The 18936-nt window shown below is 50.5% G+C and overlaps 2 protein-coding genes across 2 annotated transcripts; both read left to right on the forward strand.

Moving 5' to 3' along the window:
- Positions 1–886: 886 nt before the first annotated feature.
- Positions 887–8873, forward strand: LOC138726573 (uncharacterized). Its single transcript, XM_069868468.1, has 3 exons — positions 887–1058; positions 4114–4234; positions 5042–8873. The coding sequence occupies exons 1-3, from the start codon at positions 992–994 to the stop codon at positions 6231–6233; spliced, it is 1380 nt and encodes a 459-aa protein (XP_069724569.1). The 5' UTR covers positions 887–991; the 3' UTR covers positions 6234–8873.
- Positions 8874–16872: 7999 nt separating this feature from the next.
- Positions 16873–18523, forward strand: CCL17 (C-C motif chemokine ligand 17). The gene is made up of 3 exons (XM_069868504.1): positions 16873–17007; positions 17710–17815; positions 18189–18523. Exons 1-3 carry the CDS (start codon positions 16941–16943, stop codon positions 18304–18306), a joined length of 291 nt encoding a protein of 96 aa, XP_069724605.1. The 5' UTR covers positions 16873–16940; the 3' UTR covers positions 18307–18523.
- The last annotated feature ends 413 nt before the right edge of the window (positions 18524–18936 follow it).

Consider the following 18936-nt stretch of genomic DNA (forward strand, 5'->3'; position numbering starts at 1 on the left):
TTGAATCAGCCACACCGTCTTGGTTTTGACCTTATCTTCATCTTTCAGTGGAGTGAATTGGCGGGGGGAAATTTGTTTTGTGTTCTGCTGGGACTTGAGATGAAAGAGAAAGTAAAGGATGCAGGATGTGACTGTTGGGATGGTGTGTCCGCTTCGGACCCAGCTTTTTGCCAGTGCCGGGAAATCCCCCAACCAGCCTGGTTCCTTGCAGGTCTGGACCACTTATTCCATCTCTTGGCATCAGCGAGTCCCCGATGCTGAGATGCTGCCGTACCCTGAAGGTTGGGGCTGTGGCAACAAGCACAGGTGCCCGGGGAACACGGGGCTGCGTGGGGCGGCCAGGGGGTCCCTGCTCACCCCTGGCTCTGGTGATGCTCCTAAGAGGCAGCCCAGGCTCGCCAGCCTAGCTGATGAGCTTGTGAGCCTGATTAGCAAATGCCGCCTCGTTTGGCCTAACGACCAGCGCTGCTGCGATAAAATGGCTGCCAAAAAGGATGGGAATCGCCGCTTTGGCATTGGGGGTGAATAACGAGCTTAATGTGCATCGAGAAGCAGCAGGTTAGAGGTGGGGGAGCTTCACAAGCCAAAGGACGGTGGTGCCTTAGCACAGGCTGCCTGGCCAAGAAATGTATCGGTGGGAAAGGAGGATTCAGCAGCTGATTCCTGAAAGTCCCTAAGAAATCTGGTTTGAATAATTCACCAAGGAGGCTGGAGCTGCCCTGCATGCGCTAAAAAACTGATGTAAGTGTAACTGGGGAATTCCAGGAGCCTCCTGGCTCCAAGCAGGCAGTATTCCCTCCCCTGTCCTGCTTTTTCCTCCTCCTCCTGTCGTCACCATGAATAATAGCTGAAACCCTCCCTCAGATCTTCATAATGCTGGAATGAGCTGCAGCAGCTGTGTCGATCCAGGAGATGCAATAAGCAGCCAGCAGCAGGAAATACTGCTCATAATCCTTCTCCGTGTGCCCTTCCTACTGCTGACCACGGGAACATGAAGGCTTTTTCTCTCCAGGTCCTGTTTGTGCTGAGGGTCTTGTGCCTGGTGATCCTGGCTGGAGGTGAGCCGCAGCTCTGCTTGCCAGCCCTGGGCTCCCCAGGGGTGCAGTGAGGTTCACGAGGGGCTGGTGATGGGGGAGGATGGAGGGGAAGATGGGGCTGGACTGGGCAACGGGCATCAAGGGACCTTTGTGGGCTGTGGGAGATCTCATAGCAGGGTCGGGTTGGGTTTGGGAGGGGGCAGTGGGAGCTTACGGCTGTAATCCTGGCAGCAGGGATGTTGCAGCAGCCCCATGACGACTCTTGTCACTCGTGAGGGTAGCTGAGGACAGTGTCAGAGAGACTTTCTGATGAGCGTATTAGAAATCAAATGTGATGCATTTCTTTCGCCCTTTTTTTTTCGTGTTCCCCAGGGATATGCCATCCCCAGGGATATCCCAGAGCCTGCCCAAGGGTGGGTGTCTGTCCACAGAGGATCCTGGCCCTGAGCGTGCTGGTGCTCCCATCGCTGCGAGGCAGAAGATGCTGTTGCCTGCAGCTCTGGTGCCCCTGCAGTGTGCGTGCAGTGTGTACATATGAGTGTGTGTGTTTGCGCAGGTGGGGACGGCTCTCCTGTTTGCTGATATTTGTGTGATCCTGGGTGGTGCTGAGCCCGGGAGGAGGTGGGTGCACCTCTCTGTGGGCTGGGCTGGATTTCTGTTGCCTGTGGCACAGATCAGTGGTTGCTGCCCAAGGCAACAATTAAGCAGGGTGAGTTGCCAGGCTGGCAGAGAGCTTTGCAGCAATCAATGCAAGCCAAGCTGGACTTTGCCCAGGACAAAGGGATGATCTATTCAGACTACAAGAAAGGAGCAGCAAGCCTTTGAGATCTGTACCTGCTGCCATCAGATGGGAGGGGTGAGGACAGCAAGTAGGGCAGCTGAGGATGGAGCTTCTTCCTCTCCTGACACCTGCATGCAGGTTCTTCAGGGCTCGTCTGAGTAAAGGAGACAACAGGGAAGCCAAGCAGCTTACCCTGCCCTGGGAACATGCTGCCTGCTTCAGCACAGCCTGGCAGTAGTTGCTGTGGCCAAGCATCCATCTCCGCTTGAGGAGGTTCAGGCTGAATAGTAGGAAAAAAATTTTCACAGAAAGGGTCATTGGGCACTGGAACAGGCTGCCCAGGGAGGTGGTTGATTCACCTTCCCTGGAGGTGTTTAAGGGACGGGTGAACGAGGTGCTCAGGGGCACGGTTTAGTGCTTGATAGGAATGGTTGGACTCGATGATTCGACGGGTCTCTTCCAACCTGGTGATTCTATGATTCTATAAAGTGACAAAATCAGGCTGACTCTGAAGAGAGAAAGGCTGGTGCTGCTCCCTGGCCAGGGTCGCTTTAGGAATGCTGTTGAAAAGCAGGTACCGCTGGTACCGATGTGACTTTAAGGAGCGGTGGTCCCAGGTGGAGATCTCAGGTGTCTCTGCAGTCTCTTTGGCAAAGATTCAGCTTGGAGAAGCAGAGTTGCATGCCCTGGGAGGAGGGTGATCCCCAGGGCTGGCTCTGTGCGCCCTGTGGAACTGCTTTCTCCATGGAAGGTGCTTTCGGAGCTCCTTCACTCTGGGAAAAAAAAAGGAATTCAATTAATTGCAAACGATTTATTCGTGATGCCAATAACTGGCAAATCAGTTAACAGTTATCAGGGGGCCTTAGGGAGCAGTCCCTGCCCACCACCTGCCATCCACCTCCCTGACTGTCCACAGGGATGGATCTGGCCCCCTTGTTGCTGTGCCTGTTTTGCTGAACAGTGCTCCCGAAAGACACCAGCAGCATGTCCTGTGGATAATGAGAGTTAATTGGGAAGTCGGTTATTCCTGAGCGTGTGTTCATGACCCTAAAGTGCCACAGGAGACATTATTGTGTGAAAACAAAAAAAAGAGGTTTGCTTTAGCATTATGGAGATGTAAGGATTGAAATGTGCTTCTTGTAGAGGGACCACAAAAGTGCCGGCTCAGGATTTCTTTGTAACTATGGGTTTCTCCAGTAAATAGATCAAAAGAGCTGGCAGTGCTCCTGTGGCGATGCTCATTCTTGCACCCAAATTCTTGCATTCCTAACTGAACTGCATCAGATTCACCAGATTCATCTGGGAATCCAAGACAACAATTTGTAGAGACTGCATGATCTAAACCAGACTCCAGGTCCTTTCTTCACAGGGAGTCGCGGATAAATCACAGCTTGCTTTGCAAGGTCTTGCCCAATGGAATATTGGAAACAAGTTGCCGAGCTGCATTGTGCAACCTCCTTTTGCTTGGCAAACGTTGTTTGGAGTGTGGGGGTAGGAGTAGGAATGAAAGATCACCAGTACTGTGACTGGCTTTGCCCCTTGAAAGGGTCAAGAGGGATTTTATTTTTCCATTTTCGCAAAATGAAAACCGTATTATTTGTTGGAGTTGGAAAAGGATGTTTGGTGAGGAACTGTGCTGTGAAGCTGGGCTAGTGAGATATCTATGGGACCGATGTATCTTTCACCAAAGGATCTTTTTCTCTGCGCTTTTCTCTGAGACTAAGTGGCAGTCGGAGACCACATACCAGCAGAGAGGCGGGATGCTCAACTAGAGGGGAACTCCCACAGGAGGAAGAAATATGACTGATGGAGATAAGGAGGGGACAAACATCCTGCCCTCTGAGCTGCACCGCTTACACCAAGAGTGTGTGGGCGATGGTTGAAGCAGGGCTTTGGGAGATGAAGAAATTTGTCTTCTGGGCACTGTGCTAAAAGCTGTCCTCCTGTGACCAAAGGGCTTAGGACCTGCAGGTCCAGCTGCTTGCACAAAGCATCTCCAGCCAGCGCTTGCACATCCTATAAGGCAAGCTGCAACAGTGTCCCTAAAGCCCCCCAGTTTTCACAGTACTTTTTTTGCAGTTTTCTGGGTATCCTATCACCTGTTTGGGTGATAAAAATGATCGTGGCCCTGACATTTGTCTTCGTGTCATTTTAGCAGGGATTGGAAACTTCCATGGCAAAGTTTAGACTCACCCCGCAGAGAAGGGCAAAAAGCAACAGTGCCATTTTTTTATTGTACCAAATAAAACCCCAACATTTAATATTTCAACCCCAACGTTGAAAACTTTGTTTCAGGGCAACCCAAAGCACCTCTGAAGTGTTCAAGAGAATGTCACCAGTTTACACCTGAGATACCAGCAAAGCGGATAAAGAGCTACCGCTGGACTGAACCCCGCTGCAGAAAACAAGCCTACATGTAAGCATTGCCCCACCACCACCTCCCTTGCCTTGCACCCTCCAACACCAACTAAGCATAAAACCATCAGCAAATGCCTTTGCTTTGGAGCGAGGAGCAGTCTGGAAAGAGAGTGAAGGATGGGTGGGTTTTTTCCCTATTCAAAGCCTGACAGCCTCCAAGTGAGATCACAGGGGGGCTCACATGACAGGGATAAAGTGATGGGGGAAGGGATTAATGTGCTTGCTGGCAGAATGGGACAGAGGAAGCTCACGTGTTTCTGTGAAAGCAGGTATTTTCTCTGGACACAGATTCAGACTTGTGAACTCGACTGGATGAGATAAACCACATCTTTTTCCCCAGGATAATTGTTTTTTACTTACCGTGGAGGTGAGGCACCATCGAGACCACTTTATTGCAGCCCAAGAGGTTGCTCCAAAGTGAACCTGCTGGGCTGACCTTGGAAAGTCTCATCTAGTACAGTGAGAGAGAAAGTTTTAGCTTTGTGAATACTCGTCCCTGCAGCTGGCACAGCTTCCTCGTCTCAGCCTGGAGGCAAACACTGCATTCAAACATTAGCACAATGCTTTCAAAAGAGAAAACTTCCTAGGGGAAAACCCTTCACCCATGAGTCACGTTCAGCTGCTCCTTGGTCAATCAGATCCCATAGGCACCTGCTCTTCCTGAAATAAATAGTCCATCCAATCTCGGTGGTGTTTATCAGGGATTTGAGAGAGTCAGTGTTGCCGTCTGCCTGCCTTCCCCATCATGCCGATCATCTAAACCAATGTTTTCTTTATTCAGTAAGTGCCCCCTTTTTATTTTCAGATTTATTACTCTGAAGTCTGTGGAGCTTTGTGCCGATCCAGCAGCAGACTGGGTGAAGAAGATTGTAGAGAAACTGGACCAGAAAAAGGCTACAGAGTCCTCCCCTCCACGTGGTCCCTCATTACCAGTCGCACCAGAAGGGCCTGGTGTTTTTCAAAAACACGTCGGTCTTACAGAAGCAGCTCCATCTCAAGCCCCTGCTCCAACTATTTCCTTCCAAGGGACTGGCGCAACAGTTTTGCAAAGAATACATGTCCCTGCTGACAGGGTGGAGGCATCCAGCAAGTCCCCACCGGCCTCGCACAACACCACAGAGCTCCCTGCGGGATTGTCCCCCGTGGTACAGGAAATTGCTGCCCGCTCTGAAGTCTCTCCACAAGCAAACAATGAATCCCTAAAGTCTGCGCCTTCAACAGCTTTTGCAGCAGGTGTGGTTTCCAGTCAGCCCACCCGGCACCCCACCGCTCTTGTGCACGGCTCTGACAAGGCTGTAGGACCTATGGAAGAACCTGCAGGGGACACTCCAAATGCTATAGCTTCTGCTCAAGACGTGACTTCTCCTAGCTCAAATTCAGACCCCGTGGTCGTTACTAAAGGGTCAGACCATCCTGTACGTTCTACAAGTGAATCCCTGAATAGGACAAATGCAAGAGCTGACACACCAGGAACTGCTTCTAGTAGGGCTAGTTCAGTTCTCCCCTCCGTCCTGGACAGCAAGGGGGTTGCCACAGTCCCAGCCACACCAGTCCCACCAGGGATTCCTTCAGCTTCTATTCTAAACCCCACAACTGCCATAGCTGAAGGTTCTTCTGCCTGCACCAACAAGGTTGTCAGGTACTCTGCAGATGCTTTTGGTACTAAAACAATTGGTTATTCATCATCTGTAGGAAAACAAGATCCTTCAGATGTGTTAGTTTTTACTAGTCAAGCATTCTCAGGCCAAGCCAAAGCACAGGTGACAACAGAAAGAACAAACAATCTGCCTCGTCCCAGCTTCTTGTCAAGATCTCAAATGAACTTTGTCATCCCCGTGTCTGTGGTAGGGGGTCTGATGGCTTTCAGTGTTGCTGCTGTATGGCTGTATCTAAAATTTGGAGTCAAAGCAGAAGAGATGTCAAGAGACATGGTACAGGGCTTGCTCTACGAGAAGAAGGGACATGAAAGCAATGCCTATCCAATGGAAGTAATCTGAGTGCTTTATGGTGTGCACATTTTTGGCCTAAACTATATGTGTGTTGCTGCAGGAAAGCTAAGTTTCTGCTGAACTGGTGACCAGTAGAAAGCAAGGCAGGGAATAAAAATACCAGAGAAAACTGGGTTTTTTGCAGGGCACAATGTCCAAAAATGTATCTAAGTCATCATCTACCAATGGCAGTGTTTTGGATAAAAAAATCAGAGCATTTTGTCTTTCTGGCACTGTAACACACGAAGGTCGTTGCTGTTCTAGAGCTGCTTGGTGGCTCTTCGCCAGGTGTCGGGCAGAAGTGAATTTCAAAATTGCTGTTGGGAGTTTTTCTGCATTTCATCTTGGCCCAGCTGAGAAGCCACTTACTCACCCATGCTGCTGGACTTGGGCTCTGCCAGCTTGAGCAATCCTAACACCAAAACCACATGATTTGCACTTACAAGCTCTCTGCTGCTTCTTTCTTTGCACCTCAGGTCGCTGCTCTGTCAGGCCATGACTGATGCTGGTCATCAGCTGGCTGCTGGCTCACCTTGGGCTGGTCAAACACCCTGTTTACTCTTGCTGGAGATACGAGTGGTAGTCCAGCTTTTCAGATAGAGACAATGAAAACTGCATCTGACTAGAGGACTGAAGGTCAGTGCTACAGATTTCTCGTTCAGAGGAGCTGGCAACCCACAATCTATCTCCTTCTTGAAGCCAGGCCACCTTTCTCTCAACAGCTATGGGCATTTCTTCTTGCAGCTTTAGTGTAAGACTTGGTTCTTGACAAATAAACTGCAATAAATCTCTCTGCCAGCTGAAGTGCCCTGTGTCCAGCTGTGCCCAACCAGGGCAAGATAACGTGGACGAGCCTTTGAAAATGGGAGGAAACAAGAAGTCACCCAATGATTTTGCTATGCCTGTGAAAATATTGGAGGGGCTTTGCTGTTCTCTGCAAGCATAAAACCTAGGAAAAACTCTCTCAGAGGAGTTAAATGCAGTTCTGGATTTAGTCACATAGAGATTACTCCACCACAGCAAACACACCATCCTTTTGGTCCCATATTCTCTCTAGAAATAAGCACATTTGCTGAGCCACAAAAAAAGCACAAAATGCCTCTTCATGGTCTTACACTTCAGCTGCATTTAAGTCTTTCTTTTTTTTTTGTACAGCACTTATCGCCGGGCTATTAAAGCACCATAACAGTACCAGGCCTCTTTTTAACCCCAAATGGTTTCAATTTTAACACATGTAGATGTTGTATGTAAGCCTTATCTTTCATCTGTGGTTGGTTCCTGAAAGCTCTTATTAAACGTTGACTCCAGTACAAATTTTGCTGGAGCACGTAAAGGTCTTCATGATACAATGTAGAGGGACATATTAAGGGCCAAATCTTCCTCCAGCCAACCTCAGCAGATGAGACACAAAGAATGCTTGTGTAAAAAGAAAGCAAAACCATGTAATTAGGAAAATAGTCAAGGAAGAAATGATGGGCCAGCTGTAAAGAAGAGCTAGAGGAAGGTGGCCTGTGAGATCCCACCTTCAGGACATCCATCCAGCCCTGCAGGTGCAGAGGACAGGCTGCAATTTTGTCTGGTTTCTGCTGTCATTAAAGCCCTAATGTCTGCATTTTGTTGACTTGAGAGAGGGGAGTCAGGGATCCACCTTGGGCTTTGCATGTACAAGATGCAATCAGATGAACTGTAATTAGGGATTTGGGGTGAAAGCCATCCTTGTGCACTCCTGTGCAGCCCAGCTATGTGACTCTGGCTGGGGTCGGTTTACTTAGAGGGTAAATCAGGGGCTGTTGGTGCTGCCTCCTCACCCACTTGGCTCATGCATGGCTGGGTTCGTGAGGTGGTGTAGTATGGCATTTTTTTTATATAAAACATTAGAAATGTTATTTTTATAGTGAAGTTTTGTAGCCATTTGAATGCATGTAATGTCCTGTCCTTGCTATGGAGCATCGCGGTGTCACGACTTTTCTGGAAGCACTGGAAAATACTGTGCCTTCTCTGTTTGCTTTGCTGGTCTTGGATGGCTTGTGCGTGTCTGTGGGAGCTGGGTCACTCTCCAGGAGCTACAGCAAATGGAGTGGACACTTGTCTTGTCTGGCTGCAAGTGAAATCCTTGGCCTGGAGCAATTCTGGGAAGATGGATGTGTACTCAGCAGGTCTGGCCACTTCATGTCCCACCACAGTATTTTTAAGGAGAACGGGTTTGGCTCCACGGCTGACTCTTAACCATCTTCCAGCTGCTGTGGTCATGTTGGCTCTCATCAGGAGGAGCTGGTCCTCCAGTCTGGACTCATCCTTGTGCTCACCTTGATCCCCTCTCCTGCTCCCAGGACCGTTAGCACGTAGGACACTGTCACCCCTCATGGGAGGCAGTTAAAACCCAAGGCAGGAGTGGAGCCCTGTTTTTCCTTGCCTTATGCTGTGCAACAGGCAATTTGGGAGGGCAGAAGGTGAGTGCTGGCTCAGAAGAAAGAAGCCTGGTGGTGTCACCATGTCCTGGAGCTCAAAATGTCATTTGCTGTAGAGCACAGTGGCTTTTACAAGCTCTGACTCATTTGTGTATCCAGTATTGATGAGGGAGTGTGTGAAATATTTACGTTCTGTATCATTTTTTAAAAAGTAAAAGTAATAAAGTCCTTGTGTTAGAAACTCTTGTCCTCAGAGGGTTCAGCCTAGAGCTGGGTGACCAAGCCTGGTCCCTGCAGAGTTGTGGAGATGAAAGTGTGGCATTAAACACTGTGGGGAAAATCCCAGCTTTGCTGGGAGATGGCAAAGACAGCACAGCTGATGTGGCTCAGTTATTGCTCCAGCTCCTTACTTTTAATAGGCTTCAGTCTTGCCAAAAATTTGTAGAGAGTATATTTTCTCACGGGGAGGCGCGTTTCCCACACTGCTGAGGCAATGCTGAAAAACAGACAAGTTTTTGCTTCTATTTAAGCAAAGCCTCAACCAAACAGAAACCCATAGAAAACAAAAGTTACACTCCAAGCTGGTTCTTTAAGGGGGCAAGAGGCCAGGGGCCGAGCTAGGACCTCTCCCACCTCTGCCAGGCTTTGGGCTGCTCTCACGTGCTCCTTTAGTGCTGAGGAGGAGACTTGGGAAAGGCAACGCAATACAAGAGTCAGCGCCCAGGGTCTGGAGTGGGGAGCTGGAAGGAGCAAGAGGGTCAAGGATGAGGCTCTCCCTTGCGTCCCAGGAGCCCGCGTCCTCGTCATGCCCTGGCCTCGCGCTCACAGCACCTCTGCCCCCTGTTCCAGCACTGCTAGCGCACCGGGAACATGGTGAAGACAGTGAAAACTTCCTCTGGATGAATCACCAGGGCAGAAAGGCCATGGAGGAGGGGTTAAGAAGCTCTGTGGAAAGAAAAGCACTTTTTTTTTTTTCCTCCTCTTCATTACAGGGAGAGGACGGGTGAGGGAATGAGGAGCTGTGTAATGAAATCATTTCCGACATGCAGGCTGAGCGTGGGGCCATTCAGGGGCTGTGGCTCTGGAGCACTGAAGGAGCTTTTGGATACCCTGCCTGTTGGCCGTCTGGTGGCACATCCTCCTTGCTGCTGCTCCCTGGCTTCTCTGTGTCTGACAATTCAGGGAAAGACCTTGTGCAGAGGACATCCAGCTATGGACCTCCCTGTGCTCCTCCTGGAGGTCTCTGGGCTGCCTCAGGTGTAGAATCTGGCCCAGGAGATAACCAATGCCAAGTCTATTACGCTCAGGTGGGACGAGGCTTGCATTCTGCATGCAGCACTCAAGACTCATGCATATACTTGATGTTTCCTCCCAAACTCACAGGAGCCAGTAGGGGCCATGGTCATGGTGTGCCCCCTCTGATCCCTTGCTGACCCACATCTTTGGTTCCCAGCTCCACATCAGGCAGGTCTTGAGGGCACTAATTGGCCCTAATCACCCTGACCAGCCTCACCTGTGGGGCGACTCCCACCCCACACCCTCTGCCCGAGGCCCAGAAGCCCTATTTAAGCTCAGGCTTGGGTCTTCCTTCCCTCCTTTGGCTGTGTTGTAGGAATGTCCTGGCTCTGAGCCTGTCTCTTGGATAGCTCTTGGACCCATGCTGTAGGTATGTTATCTCCTGGGTGGGTGGGTGGATGGATGGACCTTTTGGCATTGCAGCCCTGTCCCCATCTCCTTCTGTTGGGTGGATATTCCCTAAATGGATCCTGGACCTGGTTCTTCACTTTGGTATGGCCAGAGCTGTTGATGGGTCCTGTTACCAGCACCTGGCCCTGCCCCTTGTGCTCAGATCCCGTGGGACATCACCTTGCTGGTAAGAGCCCTGCCGGTGCTGGGGTCACCCTTGTTCCTGACTCATCCCCTCCCTGTGTTCCCTGCGGGCTGGATGTGGCAGTGAGACACCTCTGGAATTGCCTTCTTCAAGCTCCGACTTCTCCCCAGGGAGATGTGTGAGGGGCACGGTTATTCCTGTGAAGCAGAGACCCAGCAGTCTCCATTCTCTCAAGTCTGAGACTTGGATTGAGATATATGCCTGTAACCTCTTGCTGTGGTGGTTGTTTTATGGATTCTTGCGTAAGCGCGCTCGTGCCTCTGGTCAGACTAACGTACCACCAGGACGGCCCCTTGGTTTTGTTGGTTTTCCCATTGAGTAGTTGTGGTTCTGCTGTGTGGCTGTGGTTCTTGAATGATTTGTGTTTGCTTAATCTTTGCTCTCATGAGGACAGCATCCCTGTTGGTGTCGCTGCAAGGGCTGGTTTTGTGGCTGTAGATCCCCTTGGGTGGTAGGGACTTGCTGTGGTTGTACCCCTTCAGTGACCACCTCAGGTGATAGAGGAAGCTTTGTTTCTGAAGCACCTGGGAAGTCTGCCAGGTGACATACAAGACCACAAAGCAAATAATATTAAAAGGTAACAGAAGGGAATGATAGAAGCCCTGCGAGGAGGGGTATGACATCAGCTTGCCAGCGCCAGCCACAAATACTTCTATTTTTTACAGTATCTAAGGACCTCAATGCATTCTTTTCTTCTCATTCTTTCAATGGAATTCATTTTTCTTGAGTGCTGGGTGTTATCCTAATCAAAACCTAAGGAAAAAGTAAGTCCATGACTTGTTCTACTGCCTTCTTGGAGTTAATTTTTCACAGAAAAGGTCATCGGGCACTGGAACAAGCTGGGAGGTGGTCGAGTCCACATCTGTGGAGTTATTTAAAAGATGGGTAGACGACAGGGACATGATTTAGTGGCAGATGGGAATGGTTGGACTCGGTGATCCAAGAGGTCTTTTCCAACCTGGTGATTCTATGATTAATGGGACTAAGTCTGATCAGAATTAAATCATTAAACATTTCCCAGCTCCAGGTGAATTTGCTTCCTTGTCCCATGTTGTTGCAGCTTTGCTGTAAAAGCTGAGCTAAAGCATCTCTCCACTACTGCCTTTGGCTCAAGGAGCACAAAAAAAGGTTAAGGCTTAAAAAAAGGAGACCTCATCACGCGCTATTCTCTCCTTTTCAGTGAGTGAAATGCCTTCTCTGGAGAAAACTGGCATCGCACAATATTTTCCCCCCTTTTCCTTAGCAAAGTGGCTGCTTCCAGTTTCTGATCCAGGTGCATCCATCCTGTCTCTCTGCTCGCCCAGCGTGGTGAGGGCTTCCTGCCCGGTTGCGGTGGGTTTTTGCTCTATCCCCTCTGTCGGTGGGGCAAGCTTGTCCAGTGACCCTGCAGATCAACCCCTGGGTAAGGGCTCCTGGACACATCCTTCCTGCAGCTCCCGTGTCTCGTGACACCAGGCAGAACTTCCCACACAGGATGTGGCTCCGATCACCAGCTCCCAGTACTTGGTGGTCCCCAGGGTCCAACTGTAGGAAGCAGGTTTTGGAAGAAACTCGTTTCTTTCATTTTAAAGTCTGTGCAGTTGCATCTGGAGTTACGGGGCAAGCACTGGCTCTGGGAACAAATAGGAGCATCACCTTTGGTTTGTATTGTATCCTGAGTCAACTAGAATTTCAAAATGGAATTGGGAAGACCCTTGAGTGAGCACCGCAAAGAAATGTGGAGGGGCTTTGTACTTGGAAAGCTGAGGTTTTAACAGAAGGAAAACTAGGTTTCATATTCTAAATGGAGAAGAGCCGAATTGACTGGGTAGAACAGAAGACAATAGGGAATAGTTTACTCCTAATCCTCCCACTGCTTCCTTGGAGGCGTGTTTCAGACGCTGGGTGATGCTCGATGACCTCTCTGCTGTGTGGTTGTGTTTTCCGGCACAACTGTGTGTATTCTATTGTCTGCTGAGACCCCATTTCCAAATGTGGGACTTATTCTGCTCAGGTCCTCCTTCCCTGCGCTGGCACCGCTGCTGGCAAGGGCTGCAGCAGGTGTGACCCCCAGGCTTCCCCTCTCTTACAGAATCAAGAGGTTGCTGTTTATTTTTCTTATGTAAACAAGCAAATTTTTCAGAGCTCACCCAAGTGAAAGGGGAACATGAGCCAGCAGCAGGGGCTTTCCAGCAGTCATCCGTTCAAGACTGCGCGTTGGCCTCTCCCGTCCCAAAAAAAGTAAAAGAACAAATATTAAATGGTCTTCAGGGAGTTGTGAGTCTATCTGGCTGCAATAACAGGGACTGAAAACTTGAGAAAGGGGAAATGGATCATCCCAGGCTGGATCTTCTGCCAGAAAAGCAAGCACAGCTCTGCAGAAGCCAAGAGGATGAGTGCGCTTATGCAAGAATCCATAAAACAGCCACCACAGCGAGAGGTGACAGGCATGTATCTCAATCCAAGTCTCAGACTTGAGAGAATGGAGACTGCTGGGTCTCTGCTTCACAGGAATAACCGTGCCCCTCACACATCTCCCTGGGGAGAAGTCGGAGCTTGAAGAAGGTAATTCCAGAGGTGTCTCACTGCCACATCCAGCCCGCAGGGAACACAGGGAGGGGATGAGTCAGGAACAAGGGTGACCCCAGCACCGGCAGGGCTCTTACCAGCAAGGTGATGTCCCACAGCATTGAATTTATGCTTCTGCAGAAGTAGATTTTGCTTCCCGTGTGGACCCTGTGGCTTTCCCACAGACCCGTCTCGACAAACGCAAGTTGCTGAAGTCTGTCTGGGCTTTTTAGATATCACCTTGGTCAGTAATTAGGAAGATCCCACATGACATGGAAATCCCCTTGGCCAACAAAACCACACAGGGCCTTCCTTTTAATTCAGTCAAAATTCTTTGGAAATGGGCTAATGTGGGAAGGACAATTGCAGCACCTGCTTGCCTGAGCTCACAGCTGAGCTCCTGTGAAGAGGCAGAGGAGCACACTATGAGGAAAAGCCCTCACCAGCCACTATGCCCAGTGCAAGGATGGTCCTGGTGCTCACAATGCTCCTCACCCTCTCCCCATGGATGTACATAAGGCACCTCATGGACCGTCACTGTGGGTCAAGGCTTGGGATCATCCTGTTGGGGAAATCGGGTAAGAAATTCCGATGTGGATCATGCCTGACACACTGTGGGTCTGAGAACCAGAGGCCTTATGGGCACCCAGAGACTGGTGGAGCTCTCTGAGGTGCACCAGGAGGTACTTCAGCTCAAGGAAGCATTTTAAACTGTTGCCTTTCCTTTTCAGGAGCCTTCAGACCATGGAGATGTCCTGTTTTCTTGGTCTTGGTGCCCCATCCTGACAGCTGTGGCATGGATGCAGCACAAATCCTAGGGTGGGGATGTCCAGCGCAGTGTGCCTGGGAGCCCAGAGCTGCATGAGGAGGTCCACCCTGTTGCCTGGAGGAGATGAGCAGAGCCTCACCTCCACTCTGGTCCTTCATCTGCTTTCCCTACTATCAGCTCTATGTAATCTCAGCCCTGGCTGAGCACATCGAGAGGCCTCCTGCCCCAGTCCCACAGTGTATGGGGACTCCTGCCAGCTTCTCAGTCACCGTCCTGAAGAGGAGCTGATCCCTGCAGGACCTCACGCTGCCTGGCTTCTTGGGAAGGGCTGGTCTAGATCATCCTTTCTACCTGACAGTGTGTTCTGGAGGTGCTGTGCCAGCAGCACAGGGTGGCCCAGGCCATCAGGAGCCCCAGCTGAGGCTGGGAAAGAAGAGGCAGAGCTCTACCTGATTCTTGCTCCCTCCAGTTCCCAGCCCCACAGGGAACAGACTGGCCCCAGAGACTCCCCCTCTCTGATCCCCTCCAAGCAGGGCTCATGGGAGGGGAGGAGGAATGTGGCAGGGCCACTTTGGACCCCAGGGCCACCTTCATGCTTGCATGTAAAGATTTGGGTTTCTTCTGCTTTCATATTTTTTTCTCTCCTGTGCAGTTGTGTTGCCATCAACTTTATCTCTTGCTGCTTAGAGATGTGATCACAGCCAATAATGAATTGATCAGACATGCAGGTGTGTTTGCTGTTACAGCTGTTGGCCCTGTACAGGTAGATTTTTAATAACAAGTACAATTTCAAAGCATCTGCCAATGTCTGGTGTCCAGCCCCACCCATCAAATCCATTTTATAGAATCATAGAATCACCAGGTTGGAAGAGACCCACCGGATCATCGAGTCCAACCATTCCTATCAAACACTAAACCATGCCCCTCAGCACCTCATCCACCTGTCCCTTAAACCCCTTCAGGGAAGGTGACTCAACCACCCCCCTGGGCAGCCTCTGCCAGTGCCCAACGACCCTTTCTGTGAAGAATTTTTTCCTAATGTCCAGCCTAAATCTCCCCTGGCAGAGCTTGAGGCCATTATGAAAAACCTTCAGGTGCCTTTGGATTGCCATTACCTCCATTTTTATTTGTCTTGATTCTGCATAGAAACAACAACTGCTGGCAACACCCCCTCCTTTGGCCTCTAATAGATCACCTCATGCTAATTGGTTTTGTGTTGCCATTTGATCTAGAGATCTACATTTGACCCTTTTTTTGTAAGGTCTTTGCTACCTATCACAGCATTTTTGATACTATTGCCCTTGACACATTGACTATTGCCTTTTCCAATTCTACTGTTCCCAGCCATGGCTGGAAGGCTCTGTTGAATTTATGGAAGTTGGTCATTGCTGTAGTTTTACCTTTGCCTTTTCAGTAGCAGTGGATTGTGATAAAGGCTTCCTTGAGCCTTGGTGTCATCAGTGTCGCAGACCAGCATCCTCAGTGTGCAACACCTGGTGCTTTTCCATTTTCTTTGCCATTTATCACATGCAGAGGATCAGCACACCCTGTTAAACTATTAATTTTCATGATTACCTACTCAAAAACCCCCACATTGTATGAGTCAGAGAATATTTCCTATCTCTACATTGTTGGGTTTTTTTATTCATGCCAACCCATTTTAATTTCTAAAACTCAATTCCCACTTAATTTCAGGCCTTTGCTTTTACCTGATGTTTAGGAGGTGATGTGACTCTTGGCTTGTTGGGTCTGAGGAAGGTGAAAGAGACAGGGGGGATGCAGAGACTGTAGAGGGGGATCAGAGATTGTATATCTGGTCTTTTCTTTCTGCAGAGCTCTTCCCTGGGGGAAAGTGGCATTAGAAGCAGTGGTGCCATGCTCAGCTGTCCTCACGGCCCCCATGCTGCTGTGCCAGACCACCAGACACAATGGTCTGTGAGTATCTTCCAAACTAGACTTGTCAGCACACTTTGTTTCCTTCTGCTTTCTCTTTCCAGTGAAGTTGCATAAACATGAGAAAGTCTTCAAGGAAACCTCTTTCTACCTTTTTTCTCCTCCAAGAAGCCCTGGCTTGCCCTGTTTCCAAGTCACAGCCAGGTCCCCTTTTGTGCTCCCACCCACCAACATCCCATGGGGGTTTCCAGTCCTTGCACACAGACCTGCTGCATCTCACCTTCCCAGGAGAAGATCACTGCATGGAAGCTGGACTGATGTCCCTGTGGAGCTGCCTTGGTGTCCATGCTACCTGCCTTGCCTGCCCTCAAGGTTCTCTCTAGGGTCTAGAGCCACCCTCTTGGGGTTGTGGTAGAGTTTGTCCCATCTCCCTACAGAAATTACCTGTCTGATGATCTGTTTGATGACCACAAGTTCCCACCCCTCTGGCCTTCTCCTTTTGATCTCGGTGCCAGTGTGGGAGGCAGAGGCAAGGCTGGAGATCAGACCTGGGATCAGACCCAGACTCTCCTCAGACGCCCTGCTGTTCTTGCCCCATTTCTTCCTCTTCTAAAATTGCCTCTGCTCCTGGGTCCCTCCTAGCTCTGTCCAATCCTTTTTTTTTCCTGCCTTACAAGATCTATCTCATTCCATCCCATGCTGAGTGCTGCAGCAGGTCTCTGCCTCGGTACAGCCAGGGTGGCTGTGGATGTTCATCAGTCACTTGCCTTTGACTCAGGCAAACCAGCAAAACCCAGCAGTGACCTGTTCCTGCTCAGAGATTGTGAGTAGTCTCTCCTATTAGAAATACACAGGCAAGTGTTACACGTGATGTCTTATCTTCACACAAAGTTGCTTTTAATCTGCTCTCCTGGGTAGATCTCAGTTCCTACAAAACTTTCTGGAAGTCCCTTGCGGCTTTTCCACAGAAAGCAGAAGTGGCTGTGCTGCTCCTCAGCATCCTCTACACATCGCTGGACATGCTCCCAAAATAAATGACAGAAATCCCCTCATCCCTGGGAACAGGATTCTTGGAACAGGCCCAGAAGCCTAGGGAAAGTGGTTAGAGTGGGTGGTGTGCTGAGGATAAATTACGGCAGGGGCAGAGCTACAGACTCCAGACAGAGCAGCACAAAGCAAGACCAAGGAAGAGCCCTTTCACTGCCACCATGCTTGCTGCAAGGACAGTCCCGCTGCTCGTGCTGCTCCTCAGCTATTCCCTGCACCAAGCTGCAGGTAAGGGACCTCCTGGGCTTAGGGTTAGAGCTCAGGTCCCCCCCGGGGATGTCCTGTTGGGGAGCTCAGCCAGGAAAGGCCAGCAGGGAGTGGGGATGGAGCTGCAGGCAGGAGGAGCAGCCCCCTGGTTGGGGCAGGGCTGCAGATCCTGGGGTGCAGGGGAGGATGGAGAGAGTAGGGGGTGGCCTCAGCAGAGCTAGTTGCAGGGTAGGTTGAGCTGTGCCCTTGCAAAATGGAGTGGTTCCTCTGCAGAGGTGACCTCGGGGGCTTGGGGAGATGCTGTGGGATCTTGGAGGAGACTGTCAGGTGTTCTCCAGGTCTCAGCTGGATGAAAAGGTGGGTTGAAGGGTGTGGGGAGCAGATGTGGCTGTTTGGAGCTTCCTAAATGATCTTGCAAGCTGTGCCCTTGCCTTGGAAGCCCCCAGAGCATTGTTCCTCACACCAAACACCCCAACCTGACTGCTCTTAGGCAGCTGCAGTGATGTGGGCTGTGGGTCCTGCTCCATCCTGTCTGTGTTTCCCAGTCCTGTGCACGCAGACATGTAGGGAAACGCAGCCCTGTCACGGTTTGCTGTGGGACCTGCCAAGAAAAACTCTATGGCCTCTGTCCTGAATCCCATACCCTGCGGTGCCATCTGGCAATGCAGTTAGTCTCAAAATGCTTCCACGGGTGGTCATAAGGTCTCTCCTTTCCCTTCACAGCCCACTTCACACCCACTGAATGCTGCTTCGAGTATGCGCAGAAACCCATCCGATCCGTGCAGAGTTACTATGCGACATCCAAAGACTGCTCCTTGCCTGCCATTGTGTGAGTATCCCTGGGGGATGGATGCCTCCCATCCCTGGCACGGGGACACGGCTGGGAGCTGGAGCAGCTCTCATCCCAGCCTGGTCCCAGCTGGAAGCATGCGCCTTGGAGGGGCTGCAGGAGGACAGCAGCTCTGTGGGGTGGACAGAGGGGGGAAAACCAAGGTTTTGGTGCTTTCTGCTAATGCCAGTGGTCTGGGAAGATGTGGACACGCACAGTCACCCCTGCAAGTGTAGGGCTGGTGGGAGTAATTTCCAAGTCTCCATCCAGGATGGGACTATACACAAGGAGGAGGGGAGAAGTAGTGCATGGGAAGGGGAGGGAGGACTCACTGTTCATGTTTTCACTCTCTTTCCTCACTTTCTTGCTGCAGAATGGTGACTCCCACGGATGTCAAGATCTGCACAAACCCCAAGAATTCCTGGGTGAAGAAAGCCATTAAAAAGTTTCAAAAGAAAAATGAAACCAATCTTCTGCTATCCACAGCCTGACCCACAGGGCCAGTCCTTTTGCCTCTGGAGGGGGCAAACACTTGTGTCCCAGGGCTGCGGGAACTGGTGTTGCAGACACAGCCACCCCCTTCCTCCGTGGGACCTTGTGTCACAGCAGCCTGGAGCAGCTGTCCAAGTCCCCTGTGCCGTCACTGCCCTGCCACCATGTGCTCAGTGGAGCAAATATTTATAATAAAAGACTCACTTCCACAAGCTACTCTTTGAGTTTTTCTTGATTCTTCAGAACAAGGAGCAGATCCTTCAAGCCCAGGACACAGTGCAACTGAAAACCCCCTTTGCCACAAGAATGTGTTTCTCCAAGCTTGGAGCAAACTGTGCCTGGTCACAATGTGCTCCATGGGGAACACGGGAGTGGGGTCAGGTCTTGACCCACAGGTGAGGTTACTCTTGCCCATAAGGTGGTAGGTCCTTAGAGCATGTTCTCAGCCCCAGGGGGGCTGCAGGCACTCCAGACAGAGGGGTGAGGGAGAAGATACAGCTCTGACAGACCCTTAGGACCATGCCAGCCTCCAACTTTGCTGATGGCCACTCTAAAACAAGTGAGGGAGATGAAGAACAATGTCCACAGAGCCAGGAGGGTGAGGATACAACCCCCTTCAGCTGGACAGG

Source organism: Phaenicophaeus curvirostris, chromosome 14, assembly GCF_032191515.1.
Source record: "Phaenicophaeus curvirostris isolate KB17595 chromosome 14, BPBGC_Pcur_1.0, whole genome shotgun sequence".
NCBI classification, from domain to species: Eukaryota; Metazoa; Chordata; class Aves; order Cuculiformes; family Cuculidae; genus Phaenicophaeus; species Phaenicophaeus curvirostris.